We start from the raw sequence: 18135 nt of genomic DNA on the forward strand, positions 1-18135 counted from the left end.
GCATTTTCCCACTAATGGTTAAGGTATTACTGGGGAGAGGAAGCTGTACCTAGATCTGTACATAGGGGAAATGTCACCCCCTGAGGAGGTTTTCAATGAGTCTAATGACACTAGCCCAATTAACGCTAGGGAAGTTAGCATCCTCACAGTGTGTTTTCAATAGGACAGGCTAATGCTAATAGAGAGAGGGGCTAGGTCTTCACCCCGGAGCATAACTGACCATGTATGGAGCAGTAGCTACTGATCTGATCCACCAGGAACATGAGGATGAACCCTAGAACCAGGGAGACCCCGATGAAGAACCGTGCTGGGAGACCTTTAGAGGAGGGGCCCATCTCCTGGAGCTGACCTCCGACCCCACCGTCACTGGCATTCTTATTGGCTGCTACTGGGACCACAGAGCAGGAGGACACTGGGGAGAGAATACGGAGAGGAATGTATCTAGATTCTACAGTACCAATCCATAGATTCAATGTGTGAATAGCTTGGAAATGTTGTTGATGATGTAACAACAGTATATCTTCTTTTCCTGACTGCCCAAGCTGAGCTATAACCAAGGAGCCTATGTAGGGATTTCACATCTGCTACACATGCTTGGCTAAATAGAGGCATAAATTAGGTCACCAAGGTGATTTTCATTTCAATGGCCGATTTATCCTGAAATGCCCTTCATTCGAGGCCCTTTCAGGGCTCGACATTAAAGCTTGTCCTCTTGTGCAGGACAAGTTAAAAACACACAACATTAGGAACAAATACAAAACATTAGGAACACCTGCTCTTTCCATGACACAGACTGAGTGTACAAAACATTAGGAACACCTGCTCTTTCCATGACACACAGACTGAGTGGACAAAACATTAAGAACACCTGCTCTTTCCATGACACAGACTGAGTGTACAAAACATTAGGAACACCTGCTCTTTCCATGACACACAGACTGAGTGGACAAAACATTAAGAACACCTGCTCTTTCCATGACACAGACTGAGTGTACAAAACATTAGGAACACCTGCTCTTTCCATGACACACAGACTGAGTGGACAAAACATTAAGAACACCTGCTCTTTCCATGACACACAGACTGAGTGGACAAAACATTAGGAACACCTGCTCTTTCCATGACACAGACTGAGTGGACAAAACATTAGGAACACCTGCTCTTTCCATGACACAGACTGAGTGTACAAAACATTAGGAACACCTGCTCTTTCCATGACACAGACTGAGTGTACAAAACATTAGGAACACCTGCTCTTTCCATGACACAGGCTGAGTGAACAAAACATTAAGAACACCTGCTCTTTCCATGACACAGACTGAGTGAACAAAACATTAGGAACACCTGCTCTTTCCATGACACACAGACTGAGTGTATAAAACATTAGGAACACCTGCTCTTTCCATGACACACAGACTGAGTGTATAAAACATTAAGAACACCTGCTCTTTCCATGACACACAGACAGAGTGGACAAAACATTAAGAACACCTGCTCTTTCCATGACACACAGACTGAGTGGACAAAACATTAAGAACACCTGCTCTTTCCATGACACAGACTGACCAGGTGAATCCAGGTGAAAGCTTTCATCCCTTATTGATGTCACTCTGTTAAATCCACTTTAAATCAGTGTAGATGAAGGGGAGGAGACGGGGTTAAAGAAGGATGGGGCAACTCAATATTAGGAAGGAGTTCCTAAATGTTTTATACACTCAGTGTAGATTTCAATTGTCAAAGTGTAGGTGATATACATATTGGCTACAGCCTCATATCCAAACCAATACTGACATAATAAGGGCCCCAGAAAATGTAGCAAAATTTCATTGAGACTTTTAATAAAAAAATATAGGCTAAAAAACAGTTATGTTATAAGAGCGTCTGCTAAATGACTTAAATGTAAATGTAAATGTACAAATAATAAATAAAATACATTTCATTGAGACTTTTAATAACATAAATATAGGCTAAAAAAACAGTTATGTTTTTACAAATATAATGAAGGACGATCAACATTAACGTCTAAAGGAGTGATTCTGTCGACATACTGGAGACACGGTTCGTTCAGATCAAATGGTCCCAAGATCAGAAAGAGAAGGACGGCCGGCGCCAGTGCACATCACCCATCTTGAATCTGAATGGAGGCGCTCAGCATTTTGAAACTATTCAACCATCAACTTTATTGTTTAAACACAATTTTATGAAGCATGCGTTACCTTGTTTCAAAGTAGCCAAGCCTAGTCAAACCTAGTCAAACCTAGCCAAAGGCATCATCCTAAACATAATATTAAGATTAGTACCCCCCCGCCCCCAAATAGAAAAGCCGCATGTGATCACATAAACTTCACATTAGTTCACATAAAAACATGTGCTTTAGGAACACTTCACATGTGGCATTCGTGTTTTGTTTTCCTGTATGGACCATTCTAGTGGTTTCTATACAGTGTATCTGGCACATGAAACCACTGTGTGTGTGTGTGTGTGTGTGTGTGTGTGTGTGTGTGTGTGTGTGTGTGTGTGTGTGTGTGTGTGTGTGTGTGTGTGTGTGGTGAAATTTGAGAAAGGTGTTTCCCAACTAATTGCATTTTGGAACATTGGCATGTAGACCTACAAATAGCCTTCATCCATGTGCGCATTGTTTAGTTTATAATATGAAGAAACACGTCCATCAACAAACGGTCTGATATGTTGAATCAGCCTCATAGCTTTTTTTAAAAACATTTTGTTAATAAAATATGAATTTTGACTCGTCATACCAGAACTTTCCCCGGAGTCTGTTTTGAACAGTAGACATATTTTTTTAAATTTTTTTTATCAGCCGAGGGATGACGGGACGGAATTATTTTATAAAAGAAATAAAAAAAGTATCTGGTTTCACACCACAGCCAACCCAACACCCCAGACACAGCCTCTGACTCACGCGTCAAGCCCTGTCTTTGCTTCGTTTGACGGCGAGGTGCTTGTAAAAAGGCATGAATTATAGAGCAGGATACTGAACGCTTTCCTTTACAATTTAGATGTATTTTATTTCATCTTTATATAACAAGGCAAGTCAGTTAAGAACATATTCTTAGTTACAATGACGGCCTAGGAAACAGTGGGTTTAACTGCCTGTTCAGCGGCAGAACGACAGATTTTTACCTTGTCAGCTCAGGGATTTGATCTGGCAACCTTTCGGTCCCTACACTCTAACCACTAGGCTACCTGCCGCCCCTACACTCTAACCACTAGGCTACCTGCCGCCCCTACACTCTAACCACTAGGCTACCTGCCGCCCCTACACTCTAACCACTAGGCTACCTGCCGTCCCTACACTCTAACCACTAGTCTACCTGCCGTCCCTACACTCTAACCACTAGGCTACCTGCCGTCTCTACACTCTAACCACTAGGCTACCTGCCGTCCCTACACTCTAACCACTAATCTACCTGCCGTCCCTACACTCTAACCACTAGGCTACCTGCCCCCCTACACTCTAACCACTAGACTACCTGCCGTCCCTACACTCTAACCACTAGGCTACCTGCCGCCTCTACACTCTAACCACTAGGCTACCTGCCGTCCCTACACTCTAACCACTAGGCTACCTGCCGTCCCTACACTCTAACCACTAGGCTACCTGCCTCCTCTACACTCTAACCACTAGGCTACCTGCCGCCCCTACACTCTAACCACTAGGCTACCTGCCGCCCCTACACTCTAACCACTAGGCTACCTGCCGCCCTACACTCTAACCACTAGGCTACCTGCCGGCCCTACACTCTAACCACTAGGCTACCTGCCGCCCCTACACTCTAACCACTAGGCTACCTGCCGTCCCTACACTCTAACCACTAGGCTACCTGCCGTCCCTACACTCTAACCACTAGGCTACCTGCCACCCCTACACTCTAACCACCAGGCTACCTGCCGCCCCTACACTCTAACCACTAGACTACCTGCCGTCCCTACACTCTAACCACTAGGCTACCTGCCGTCCCTACACTCTAACCACAAGGCTACCTGCCGCCTCTACACTCTAACCACTAGGCTACCTGCCGCCCCTACACTCTAACCACTAGGCTACCTGCCGTCCCTACACTCTAACCACTAGGCTACCTGCCGCCCCTACACTCTAACCACTAGGCTACCTGCCGCCCTACACTCTAACCACTAGGCTACCTGCCGTCCCTACACTCTAACCACTAATCTACCTGCCGTCCCTACACTCTAACCACTAGGCTACCTGCCCCCCTACACTCTAACCACTAGACTACCTGCCGTCCCTACACTCTAACCACTAGGCTACCTGCCGCCCCTACACTCTAACCACTAGACTACCTGCCGTCCCTACACTCTAACCACTAGGCTACCTGCCGTCCCTACACTCTAACCACAAGGCTACCTGCCGTCCCTACACTCTAACCACGAGGCTACCTGCCGCCCCAAAAGGTCCATAATGCATACAGTTGCACACATAATGAACAGTTGGCAAGATATCCCTTAGCAGGAGTATAGCTGCCTTCGAGGGACCATGCGCCCATACAAACTCAACAACAGGAATCTATCCTACAGTGAGTTGTTTCTCCAGCTGTCGCTGATGTCTTGATAAGTTAGTGCCTAGTGCCCTGGGCTGTTACTCCCCGAAGCCCATTATGTCTGGTACCCCTCACCTCTCCATGACTCTTCCAGTAGTTCCACCCCCTCTGGTAGGATGATAGCTAGAGCAGTACCACAGAGCAGGCCTGCCCCAAAAATACTGACAAACTGCAGCCTTTTCTGTTGGGAGAGAAAGGGACACACAGGGACACACACACACACACACACACACACACACACACACACACACTATTTTACAAACACACTGACCAACTGTTGTTTGTTCTAGGAGGGAGAATTAATGTGTCAATATAATAACAGAATTACGCATCAATATAACTTCATTAAGTGGCAGCGTAGCCTAGTGGTTAGAGCGTTGGACTAGTAACCGGAAGGTTGCGAGTTCAAACCCCCGAGCTGCCCCTGAACAGGCAGTTAACCCACTGTTCCCAGGCCGTCATTGAAAATAAGAATATGTTCTTAACTTGCCTGGTTAAGTAAAGGTTAAATTAAATACATTCAAACCGGTTAGAGAATCCAGTCGGCAGCCTATTCATGAATTGCTTGATGTAATAAATGTATCACTAGCCATTTTATATAATGTTCTCATACCCTACATTACTCATCTCACATGTATATATGGTACTCTATAGCATCTACTGCATCTTGCCATCTTTATGTAATAAATGTATCACTAGCCACTTTATATAATGTTTACATACCCTACATTACTCATCTCATATGTATATACTGTATTCTATACCATCTACTGCATCTTGCCTATGCCGTTCTGTACCATCACTCATTCATATATTTGTATCTTTATGTACATATTCTTATTCATTCCTTTACACTTGTGTGTATAAGGGAATTGTTGTGAAATTGTTAGGTTAGATTACTCGTTGGATATTACTGCACGGTCGGAACTAGAAGCACAAGCATTTGCTAACCATGTGTATGTGACAAATACATTTAATTATTTAATAGTTAAGATAACAAAATGTAGCAATCACAATATTTTTGTAAGATAATGATACATTATATATATATATATATATTAATATTGAATGGGGGATGGATTGGCATCGGGGGAAGAGACCTCAGGAGGAAGTACAGTGGAAGCTACAGAAGGAGGAGAAACGGAAGGAGATATAATGTTGACAATTCAATTACTTACCTCAGAAAGTTTGATCAAAAGTGGAATCAAACCTAATAGAAAACATCCCAAAAACATCACAATGGATATCAACATAATCGCCATTGCCTCGTCCATGACGAAATAACTTAAAGTAAGAGTTTAAGAATGTCCGATGTTTGTTTTAATTCTCTCTACAATTTTAAATACACCTTTTTTTCTGTACTACAAAGCAGTTAAAAAAAACTATTTTAAAATGCACTGTTGATCACGTCGCAGCGTTTTCTGTCATATTTTCAACAGCCCTCTTTAAAAACACACCTAACCGTAGAAACCCCGAACTGAATCAAACGCAGAACCTACCGTCAGCTCACCTGAATTTGACTGTGGCAGAGGGCGTCTCAATAGTCTCTAACTCTAGACTAGTTTCTTCTCCTCGTCTCCTCACCTTCACAAGTACTGATGTGTTAAATACAGGATGGGCGATAACAACAACGCGTTGGGAGTATATTATTATTATTATTATTATTATTAGTATATGCTGCTTGGGAGTTGATATTTCCTATCTGGTTTTCCTGTTCACCTTAGCGCAGGAGACAAGGAAAGAGAGCACTAGGAGACAAGGAAAGAGAGCACTCCACGACTATAGATACACCCTGTCCCAAAGGCCGTCTTGTGGGAAAGTCTTTAGGTACCTTTGGATATTAATTTCTAAGATACCAATATCAACTTTGAACTGAATAAAACACATAATGACCAATGAAATTACATTCGAATTGTCACACGCTTCATTAACAACAGGTGTAGATTAACAGTGAAACGCTTACTTTACGGGCCTTTCCCAACAACGCAGATCACAATGGGGAAAAAACGAAACACATTTAACATAAGGAATATATGCACAATGAGCAATGATAGCTTGGCTATATATACATGCAGTATGGAGCCGATGTGCAGTGGTACAAGGTCATTGACACGAACTCAACCGTGAATGGTCCTGGCGCACCGAGGACAAGTGGGGGAAACCAACTTGAATTGTTGCATGTTGTTGTCCTCCGGTGGTTAACTAGCTACAATTGGATGGAGATACTATTTGAGAGACCGAGATACTAACAAATGCCCACCAACGGACTTTATTCTAGAGCCGTCTGAATATGTTTTAACATATAACGATTAGAACATCGATGGGTTCCACATTTTCTTCAAGTTATGTTAACCTTAATATGGGTCAATTTGAACGTTTTTGTTAACAATGAAAATCAATTATTGAATAAAAATCCTGAGCTGATATATTGACGATTTTATGACCTTACTCAATGACATTGACCCTAATCTCAAATTCACTATTGAATGTGACACGAAACGTTTTCATTAACTCGATATGTAAATTGAGAAATCAAATGGAACCCCGTTTTACAACTCTGTACAGAAATACTCCAAGCCATTAAAAAGAGGACTTCCAAGAAGCCAGTTTTCAGACTGCGCGGTATATACCATTCCACAGAGGACTAACTAGAAAAAAGTAGCAGAGATGCGCAATAGATTTCAAGAGGCTCCGCAATATGTGGATGGAGCTATTCCTTCAGCATTAGGGAAAACACGATCAAAATAAAATAAAAACACACACACACAACATGTTCACCATCAAAAAACACTTTGAACTCGTGCAAAGTGGGAGATGATGTCAAGAAACACTGGGCATTTATCATCCGACCAAGTTTTGCCAGCTGAATTTATGAACCCACCACGTAGGAGATGTCGCAATTTACGTGACAAATTGGTCCATGTCAACTGCCAGACACAAAATAAAAATGAGCCAGGCTCGTTACCGCCCTCTTCCGAATGGTAGCTGTAAATGCAGTCTGCGCACAGTGCAACAATATGATGAAGTGTGGATATTTCTGCCACCCACATACAGGAAAACGGTTCCAAAATAAATGACATTCCGTGCACCTCCACCCATGTTATCTACATGATTAAATGCCCACGTGGGCTGTGTTATGTAGGTAAAAGCTCTCGTTCTCTCAAACAGAGAATTCGTGAACATCAAAGTCCAATCAGGAGAAACGACAGGAATAATCCAGTCGCAGTACACTTTAATGACCAAAAACATGACATTTCTAAACTTCAGATTTTGTGACGGAAGAGAAAGTCAAGATATCAGAACGGTGATATAAATGAGCTAAATGTTTGGGGATTTTCACCCACCAGACATTATTACCCAAAAGGTCTTAATAATGAAATTCCGCGCATGTTGTAAATGTGAACATGAACTAACGCCACCACTTCAGTCTACTCTGACGACGTTTTTAATTGCACTGTACCCAACGATTTATGAAAACTTACTTGATAGGTCATGTCCTCATTGTGGTTTTTGTACACACTTTATTAGAATACTTATGAAATGGACATTGTTATATTTGGTAACAGGTTTATTTTCCGTCGACTCCAACCCCATTCGATGCATTGAACGCGTGTCAGTGAAGCAATGTTTGCACAAGGCTGCAAATGCCTTACCAGACTCCATCCACCTTACCAAGGACATCGGAGTACGAAAATCAGTTAACCACCTAACTGGGGATCTAAATGTAACCTTGTGTAACACTTTGGTCACAGGAAATTAGCTCCCTGGTATACAGAAGATACCAGAGACCCGAGGCAAGCTTCCAGAAAATTGGAACGGAAATGGCTAGCTTGGAAAATCCCGTGCAATATCGTAGAGCCCTCACTGCTGCTCGATCAGCCTACTTTCCTATTAGAGGAGAATAAAAAACAATACAAAATGTATTGTTGATACTGTTGCAAAGCTAACTAAAAAGGAACATTCTCCAATTCCAACTAAACTACTGAAATAGCTACTTCCTGTGCTTGGCCCTCCTATGTTGAACATAATAAACGGCTCTCTATCCACCGGATGTGTACCAAACTCACTAAAAGTGGCAGTAATAAAGCTTTACCTGAAAAAGCCAAACCTTGACCTTATATCGAATCTCCCATTACTCTCCTAAAATGTTTTGAAAAATCTGTTGCGCAGCATCTCACTGCCTTTCTGAAGACAAATAATGTATAGGAAACGCTTCAGTCTGGTTTTAGACCCCATCATAGCACCGACCCCATCATAGCACCGAGACTGCACTCGTGAAGGCGGTAAATTACATTTTAATGGCGTCAGACCGAGGCCCTGCATCTGTCCTCGTGCTCCTAGACCTTATTGCCTCCATTGACACAATCGATCACCACATTCTTTTGGAGAGATTGGAAACCCTAACTGGTCTACACGGACATGTTCTTGCCTGGTTTAGATCTTATCTGTGGGTAAGATATCAGTTTGTCTCTGTGGATGGTTTGTCCTCTGACAAATCAATAGCAATAGTTTCAGTGTTCCTCAAGGTTCTGTTTTAGGACCACTATTGTTTTCACCATATACACTGCTCAAAAAAATTAAGGGAACACTAAAATAACACATCCTAGATCTGAATTAATGAAATATCCTTATTAAATACTTTTTTCTTTACATAATTGAATGTGCTGACAACAAAATCACACAAATTATCAATGGAAATCAAATGTATCAACCCATGGAGGTCTGGATTTTGAGTCACACTCTAAATTAAAGTGGAAAACCACACTACAGGCTGATCCAACTTTGATGTAATGTCCTTAAAACAAGTCAAAATGAGGCTCAGTAGTGTGTGTGGCCTCCACGTGCCTGTATGACCTCCCTACAATGCCTGGGCCTGCTCCCGATGAGGTGGCGGATGGTCTCCTGAGGGATCTCCTCCCAGACCTGGACTAAAGCATCCACCAACTATTGGATAGTCTGTGATGCAACGTGGCGTTGGTGGATGGAGCGAGACATGATGTCCCAGATGTGCTCAATTGGATTCAGGTCTGGGGAACGGGGCGGGCCAGTCCATAGCATCAATGCCTTCCTCTTGCAGAAACTGCTGACACACTCCAGCCACATGAGGTCTAGCATTGTCTTGCATTAGGAGGAACCCAGGGCCAAACGCACCAGCATATGGTCTCACAAGGGGTCTGAGGATCTCATCTCGGTACCTAATGGCAGTCAGGCTACCTCTGGCGAGCACATGGAGGGCTGTGCGGCCCCCCAAAGAAATGCCACCCCACACCATGACTGACCCACCGCCAAACTGGTCATGCTGGAGGATGTTGCAGGCAGCAGAACGTTCTCCACGACGTCTCCAGACTCTGTCACGTGCTCAGTGTGAACCTGCTTTCATCTGTGGAGAGGCACAGGACGCCAGTGGCGAATTTGCCAATCTTGGTGTTCTCTGGCAATTGCCAAACGTCCTGCACGGTGTTGGGCTGTAAGCACAACCCCCACCTGTGGACATCAGGCCCTCATACCACCCTCATGGAGTCTGTTTCTGACCGTTTGAGCAGACACATGCACATTTTTGGCCTGCTGGAGGTCATTTTGCAGGGCTCTGGCAGTGCTCCTCCTTGCACAAAGGCGGAGGTAGCGGTCCTGCTGCTGGGTTGTTGCCCTCCTACGGCCTCCTCCACGTCTCCTGATGTACTGGCCTGTCTCCTGTTAGTGCCTCCATGCTCTGGACACTACGCTGACAGACACAGCAAACCTTCTTGCCACTGCTCGCATTGATGTCCCATCCTGGATGAGCTGCACTGGCCTCTCTACACTGGCTTCCTGTTAAGGCTAGGGCTGATGTCAAGGTTTTACTGCTAACCTACAAAGCATTACATGGACTACCTACCTATCTCTCTGATTTGGTCCTGCCGTACATACCTACACGTACGCTACGGTCACAAGACGCAGGACTCCTAATTGTCCCTAGAATTTCTAAGGGGCTTTCTCCTATAGAGCTCTATTTTTATGGAAGGGTCTGCCTATCCACGTGAGACTCGGTTTCCACCTTTAAGTCTTTACTGAAGACTCGTCTCTTCAGTAGGTCCTATGATTGAGTGTAGTCTGGCCCAGAGTTGTGAAGGTGAACAGCATGGCACTGGAGTGACGAACCGTCGTTGCGGTCTCTGCCTGGCCGGCTCCGCTCTCTTCACGCTGATTCTCCGCCTCTTTATTTATTGAACGTTTTAATTTATTAAGAACAAATTCTTATGTTCAATGACGGCCGAGGAACAGTGGGTTAACCGTCTTGTTCAAGGACAAAACAACACCTTTTTTTTTTACCTTGTCAGCCCAGGGATTCGATCTTGCAACTTTTTGGTCCAACACTCTAACCGCTAGGCTACCTGCCTCCCCTCTAACCACTAGGCTACCTGCCTCCCCTCTAACCACTAGGCTACCTGCCTCCCCTCTAACCGCTAGGCTACCTGCCTCCCCTCTAACCGCTAGGCTACCTGCCTCCCCTCTAACCGCTAGGCTACCTGCCTCCTCTAACCACTAGGCTACCTGCCTCCCTCTAACCACTAGGCTACCTGCCTCCCCTCTAACCACTAGGCTACCTGCCTCCCCTCTAACCACTAGGCTACCTGCCTCCCCTCTAACCACTAGGCTACCTGCCTCCCCTCTAACCACTAGGCTACCTGCCTCCCCTCTAACCACTAGGCTACCTGCCTCTCCTCTAACCAAAAGGCTACCTGCCTCCCCTCTAACCACTAGGCTACCTGCCTCCCCTCTAACCACTAGGCTACCTGCCTCCCCTCTAACCACTAGGCTACCTGCCTCCCCTCTAACCACTAGGCTACCTGCCTCCCCTCTAACCACTAGGCTACCTGCCTCCCCTCTAACCACTAGGCTACCTGCCTCCCCTCTAACCACTAGGCTACCTGCCTCCCCTCTAACCACTAGGCTACCTGCCTCCCCTCTAACCACTAGGCCCCTACACTCTAACCGCTAGGCTACCTGCCTCCCCTCTAACCACTAGGCTACCTGCCTCCCCTCTAACCACTAGGCTACCTGCCTCCCCCTCCCCTCTAACCACTAGGCTACCTGCCTCCCCTCTAACCACTAGGCTACCTGCCTCCCCTCTAACCACTAGGCCCCTACACTCTAACCGCTAGGCTACCTGCCTCCCCTCTAACCACTAGGCTACCTGCCTCCCCTCTAACCACTAGGCTACCTGCCTCCCCTCTAACCACTAGGCTACCTGCCTCCTCTAACCACTAGGCTACCTGCCTCCCCTCTAACCACTAGGCTACCTGCCACCCTCTAACCACTAGGCTACCTGCCTCCCCTCTAACCACTAGGCTACCTGCCTCCCCTCTAACCACTAGGCTACCTGCCTCCCCTCTAACCACTAGGCTACCTGCCACCCCTCTAACCACTAGGCTACCTGCCTCCCCTCTAACCACTAGGCTACCTGCCTCCCCTCTAACCACTAGGCTACCTGCCTCCCCTCTAACCACTAGGCCCCTACACTCTAACCACTAGGCTACCTGCCATCCCTACACTCTAACCACTAGGCTACCTGCCATCCCTACACTCTAACCACTAGGCTACCTGCCTCCCCTCTAACCACTAGGCTACCTGCCTCCCCTCTAACCACTAGGCCCCTACACTCTAACCGCTAGGCTACCTGCCACCCCTCTAACCACTAGGCTACCTGCCTCCCCTCTAACCACTAGGCTACCTGCCTCCCCTCTAACCACTAGGCCCCTACACTCTAACCACTAGGCTACCTGCCGTCCCTACACTTTAACCACTAGGCTACCTGCCATCCCTACACTCTAACCACTAGGCTACCTGCCTCCCCTCTAACCACTAGGCTACCTGCCTCCCCTCTAACCACTAGGCTACCTGCCTCCCCTCTAACCACTAGGCTACCTGCCTCCCTCTAACCACTAGGCTACCTGCCTCCCCTCTAACCACTAGGCTACCTGCCACCCCTCTAACCACTAGGCTACCTGCCTCCCCTCTAACCACTAGGCTACCTGCCTCCCTCTAACCACTAGGCTACCTGCCTCCCCTCTAACCACTAGGCCCCTACACTCTAACCACTAGGCTACCTGCCATCCCTACACTCTAACCACTAGGCTACCTGCCATCCCTACACTCTAACCACTAGGCTACCTGCCTCCCCTCTAACCACTAGGCTACCTGCCTCCCCTCTAACCACTAGGCCCCTACACTCTAACCGCTAGGCTACCTGCCACCCCTCTAACCACTAGGCTACCTGCCTCCCCTCTAACCACTAGGCTACCTGCCTCCCCTCTAACCACTAGGCCCCTACACTCTAACCACTAGGCTACCTGCCGTCCCTACACTTTAACCACTAGGCTACCTGCCATCCCTACACTCTAACCACTAGGCTACCTGCCATCCCTACACTCTAACCACTAGGCTACCTGCCTCCCCTCTAACCACTAGGCTACCTGCCTCCCCTCTAACCACTAGGCTACCTGCCTCCCCTCTAACCACTAGGCTACCTGCCTCCCCTCTAACCACTAGGCTACCTGCCTCCCCTCTAACCACTAGGCTACCTGCCTCCCCTCTAACCACTAGGCTACCTGCCTCCCCTCTAACCACTAGGCTACCTGCCACCCCTCTAACCACTAGGCTACCTGCCTCCCCTCTAACCACTAGGCTACCTGCCTCCCCTCTAACCACTAGGGTACCTGCCTCCCCTCTAACCACTAGGGTACCTGCCTCCCCTCTAACCACTAGGCCCCTACACTCTAACCGCTAGGCTACCTGCCACCCCTCTAACCACTAGGCTACCTGCCTCCCCTCTAACCACTAGGCTACCTGCCTCCCCTCTAACCACTAGGCCCCTACACTCTAACCACTAGGCTACCTGCCTCCCCTCTAACCACTAGGCTACCTGCCTCCCCTCCCCTCTAACCACTAGGCTACCTGCCTCCCTCTAACCACTAGGCTACCTGCCTCCCCTCTAACCACTAGGCCCCTACACTCTAACCGCTAGGCTACCTGCCTCCCTCTAACCACTAGGCTACCTGCCTCCCCTCTAACCACTAGGCTACCTGCCTCCCTCTAACCCTCCCCTCTAACCACTAGGCTACCTGCCTCCCTCTAACCACTAGGCTACCTGCCTCCCCTCTAACCACTAGGCTACCTGCCACCCCTCTAACCACTAGGCTACCTGCCACCCCTCTAACCACTAGGCTACCTGCCTCCCCTCTAACCACTAGGCTACCTGCCTCCCCTCTAACCACTAGGCTACCTGCCACCCCTCTAACCACTAGGCTACCTGCCACCCCTCTAACCACTAGGCTACCTGCCTCCCCCTCTAACCACTAGGCTACCTGCCTCCCCTCTAACCACTAGGCTACCTGCCACCCCTCTAACCACTAGGCTACCTGCCTCCCTCTAACCACTAGGCTACCTGCCTCCCCTCTAACCACTAGGCTACCTGCCTCCCCTCTAACCACTAGGCTACCTGCCTCCCTCTAACCACTAGGCTACCTGCCTCCCCTCTAACCACTAGGCTACCTGCCTCCCCTCTAACCACTAGGCTACCTGCCTCCCCTCTAACCACTAGGCTACCTGCCTCCCCTCTAACCACTAGGCTACCTGCCACCCCTCTAACCACTAGGCTACCTGCCACCCCTCTAACCACTAGGCTACCTGCCTCCCCTCTAACCACTAGGCTACCTGCCTCCCCTCTAACCACTAGGCTACCTGCCACCCCTCTAACCACTAGGCTACCTGCCTCCCCTCTAACCACTAGGCTACCTGCCTCCCCTCTAACCACTAGGCTACCTGCCTCCCCTCTAACCACTAGGGTACCTGCCTCCCCTCTAACCACTAGGCCCCTACACTCTAACCGCTAGGCTACCTGCCACCCCTCTAACCACTAGGCTACCTGCCTCCCCTCTAACCACTAGGCTACCTGCCTCCCCTCTAACCACTAGGCCCCTACACTCTAACCACTAGGCTACCTGCCGTCCCTACACTTTAACCACTAGGCTACCTGCCATCCCTACACTCTAACCACTAGGCTACCTGCCGTCCCTACACTCTAACCACTAGGCTACCTGCCATCCCTACACTCTAACCACTAGGCTACCTGCCGTCCCTACACTCTAACCACTAGGCTACCTGCCATCCCTACACTCTAACCACTAGGCTACCTGCCCTCCCTACACTCTAACCACTAGGCTACCTGCCACCCCTACACTCTAACCACTAGGCTACCTGCCGTCCCTACACTCTAACCACTAGGCTACCTGCCGCCCCTACGCTCTAACCGCTAGGCTACCTGCCGCCCCTACACTCTAACCGCTAGGCTACCTGCCGCCCCTACACTCTAACCACTAGGCTACCTGCCGTCCCTACACTCTAGCCACTAGGCTACCTGCCATCCCTACACTCTAACCACTAGGCTACCTGCTGCCTCTGACCGTAGTATGGGGGCTGGCTTACTAGTGCTCTTGCATGCCCTCCCTAGGAGGGGTGCATCATGTGCCAGGAATTTTTCACTTGTCAATGACTCAACCCGTCGTGATCTTCCTGTCCGGTTTTGTGCTCCCTTGTGCTCCTACGGTGGAGGAGATCTTCGTGGGCTGTACTCAGCCTTGTCTCAGGGTAGTAAGTTGGCGGTCTGTTGATATCCCTCTAGTGGTGTGGGGGCTGTGCTCAACCTTGTCTCAGGGTAGTAAGTTGGTGGTCTGTTGATATCCCTCTAGTGGTGTGGGGGCTGTGCTCAACCTTGTCTCAGGGTAGTAAGTTGGCGGTCTGTTGATATCCCTCTAGTGGTGTGGGGCTGTGCTCAGCCTTGTCTCAGGGGTAGTAAGTTGACGGTCTGTTGATATCCCTCTAGTGGTGTGGGGCTATACTCAGCCTTGTCACAGGGTAGTAAGTTGGCGGTCTGTTGATATCCCTCTAATGGTGTGGGGGCTGTGCTCAGCCTTGTCTCAGGGTAGTAAGTTGGTGGTCTGTTGATATCCCTCTAATGGTGTGGGGGCTATACTCAGCCTTGTCTCAGGGTAGTAAGTTGGTGGTCTGTTGATATCCCTCTAGTGGTGTGGGGGCTGTGCTCAACCTTGTCTCAGGGTAGTAAGTTGGTGGTCTGTTGATATCCCTCTAGTGGTGTGGGGGCTGTGCTCAACCTTGTCTCAGGGTAGTAAGTTGGTGGTCTGTTGATATCCCTCTAGTGCTGTGGGGGCTGTGCTTTGGCAAAGTGGGTGTGGTTCTATCCTGCCTGGTTGGCCATGTCCGGGGTATCGTTGGACAGGTCCAGTTTCCCCGACACCCCGTCTCAGCCTCCAGTATCTATGCTGCTGTCTATGTGCCGGGGGATAGGTATCTGGTGTCCTGGGTGAACTTCAAGTGTCTCGCTTTGAATGCTCAACAATGAAAAGCCAACTGACATTTACTCCTGAGGTGCTGACTTGCTGCACCCTCTACAATCACTGGGATTATTATTTGACCCTGCTGGTCATCTATGAACGTTTGAACATCTTGAAGAACAATCTGGCCTTAAATGTCCACATACTCTTATAATCTCCACCCGGTACAGCCAGAAGAGGACTGGCCACCCCTCAGAGCCTGGTTCCTCTCTACCCGGCACAGCCAGAAGAGGACTGGCCACCCCTCAGAGCCTGGTTCTTCTCTACCCTGCACAGCCAGAAGAGGACTGGCCACCCCTCAGAGCCTGGCTCCTCTCTACCCTGCACAGCCAGAAGAGGACTGGCCACCCCTCAGAGCCTGGTTCCTCTCTACCCGGCACAGCCAGAAGAGGACTGGCCACCCCTCAGAGCCTGCTTCCTCTCTACCAGGCACAGCCAGAAGAGGACTGGCCACCCCTCAGAGCCTGGTTCCTCTCTACCCGGCACAGCCAGAAGAGGACTGGCCACCCCTCAGAGCCTGGTTCTTCTCTACCCTGCACAGCCAGAAGAGGACTGGCCACCCCTCAGAGCCTGGCTCCTCTCTACCCTGCACAGCCAGAAGAGGACTGGCCACCCCTCAGAGCCTGGTTCCTCTCTACCCGGCACAGCCAGAAGAGGACTGGCCACCCCTCAGAGCCTGCTTCCTCTCTACCAGGCACAGCCAGAAGAGGACTGGCCACCCCTCAGAGCCTGGTTCCTCTCTACCCGGCACAGCCAGAAGAGGACTGGCCACCCCTCAGAGCCTGGCTCCTCTCTACCCTGCACAGCCAGAAGAGGACTGGCCCACCCCTCAGAGCCTGGTTCCTCTGGTCTACCCAGTACAGCCAGAAGAGGACTGGCCACCCCTCAGAGCCTGGTTCCTCTCTACCCGGCACAGCCAGAAGAGGACTGGCCACCCCTCAGAGCCTGGTTCTTCTCTACCCTGCACAGCCAGAAGAGGACTGGCCACCCCTCAGAGCCTGGCTCCTCTCTACCCTGCACAGCCAGAAGAGGACTGGCCACCCTCAGAGCCTGGTTCCTCTCTACCCGGCACAGCCAGAAGAGGACTGGCCACCCCTCAGAGCCTGCTTCCTCTCTACCAGGCACAGCCAGAAGAGGACTGGCCACCCTCAGAGCCTGGTTCCTCTCTACCCGGCACAGCCAGAAGAGGACTGGCCACCCCTCAGAGCCTGGTTCTTCTCTACCCTGCACAGCCAGAAGAGGACTGCACAGCCAGAAGAGGACTGGCCCCCTCAGAGCCTGGCTCCACAGCCAGAAGAGGACTCTAGCCTGCTTCCCCTGCACAGCCAGAAGAGGACTGGCCACCCCTCAGAGCCTGGTTCTTCTCTACCCTGCACAGCCAGAAGAGGACTGGCCACCCCTCAGAGCCTGGCTCCTCTCTACCCTGCACAGCCAGAAGAGGACTGGCCCACCCCTCAGAGCCTGGTTCCTCTGGTCTACCCAGTACAGCCAGAAGAGGACTGGCCACCCCTCAGAGCCTGGTTCCTCTGGTCTACCCAGTACAGCCAGAAGAGGACTGGCCACCCCTCAGAGCCTGGTTCCTCTAGTCTACCCAGTACAGCTAGAAGAGGACTGGCCCACCCCTCAGAGCCTGGTTCCTCTGGTCTACCCAGTACAGCCAGAATAGGACTGGCCCACCCCTCAGAGCCTGGTTCCTCTGGTCTACCCAGTACAGCCAGTAGAGGATTGGCCACCCCTCAGAGCCTGGTTCCTCTGGTCTACCCAGTACAGCTAGAAGAGGACTGGCCACCCCTCAGAGCCTGGTTCCTCTGGTCTACCCAGTACAGCTAGAAGAGGACTGGCCACCCCTCAGAGCCTGGTTCCTCTGGTCTACCCAGTACAGCTAGAAGAGGACTGGCCACCCCTCAGAGCCTGGTTCCTCTGGTCTACCCAGTACAGCCAGTAGAGGACTGGCCACCCCTCAGAGCCTGGTTCCTCTGGTCTACCCAGTACAGCCAGAATAGGACTGGCCCACCCCTCAGAGCCTGGTTCCTCTGGTCTACCCAGTACATCCAGAATAGGACTGGCCCACCCCTCAGAGCCTGGTTCCTCTGGTCTACCCAGTACAGCCAGTAGAGGACTGGCCACCCCTCAGAGCCTGGTTCCTCTGGTCTACCCAGTACAGCTAG

At 49.5% G+C, this 18135-nt stretch overlaps 1 protein-coding gene and 1 long non-coding RNA gene across 6 annotated transcripts in view; both read right to left on the reverse strand.

The window, feature by feature from the left end:
- The window catches only part of LOC118382458 (zinc transporter ZIP9-like), a 72311-nt gene that overhangs the window by 17929 nt on the left and 36247 nt on the right, over nt 1–18135 (reverse strand). For 2 of the 4 annotated variants that reach the window (XM_052495225.1, XM_052495209.1), the window contains exons 2-4: nt 5756–5959; nt 4653–4758; nt 221–412 (exon numbers count right to left, since the gene is read on the reverse strand). The exons of 1 other annotated variant lie outside the window; for it this stretch is intronic. In XM_052495225.1, coding sequence (XP_052351185.1) covers nt 221–412; nt 4653–4758; nt 5756–5851 — 394 coding nt within the window. In that variant the 5' untranslated portion in view covers nt 5852–5959. Of the gene's footprint in view, nt 1–220; nt 413–4652; nt 4759–5755; nt 6096–18135 lie in introns of those variants that run through there. One more of the 4 variants, XM_052495219.1, reaches the window with a different exon arrangement.
- LOC127915317 (uncharacterized) lies at nt 11917–14996 on the reverse strand. 2 transcript variants are annotated; one of them, XR_008090988.1, is made up of 5 exons: nt 14974–14996; nt 14590–14749; nt 12940–13003; nt 12665–12728; nt 11917–12158 (listed from the first exon to the last, which is right to left on the reverse strand). It is a non-coding gene; the product is annotated as an uncharacterized LOC127915317 (long non-coding RNA). The 2 variants fall into 2 exon arrangements; XR_008090987.1 differs by lacking the exon at nt 14974–14996 and having other exon boundaries at nt 14590–14945.

Source organism: Oncorhynchus keta, chromosome 3 (genome assembly GCF_023373465.1).
Source record: "Oncorhynchus keta strain PuntledgeMale-10-30-2019 chromosome 3, Oket_V2, whole genome shotgun sequence".
In the NCBI taxonomy this organism is placed as follows: domain Eukaryota; kingdom Metazoa; phylum Chordata; class Actinopteri; order Salmoniformes; family Salmonidae; genus Oncorhynchus; species Oncorhynchus keta.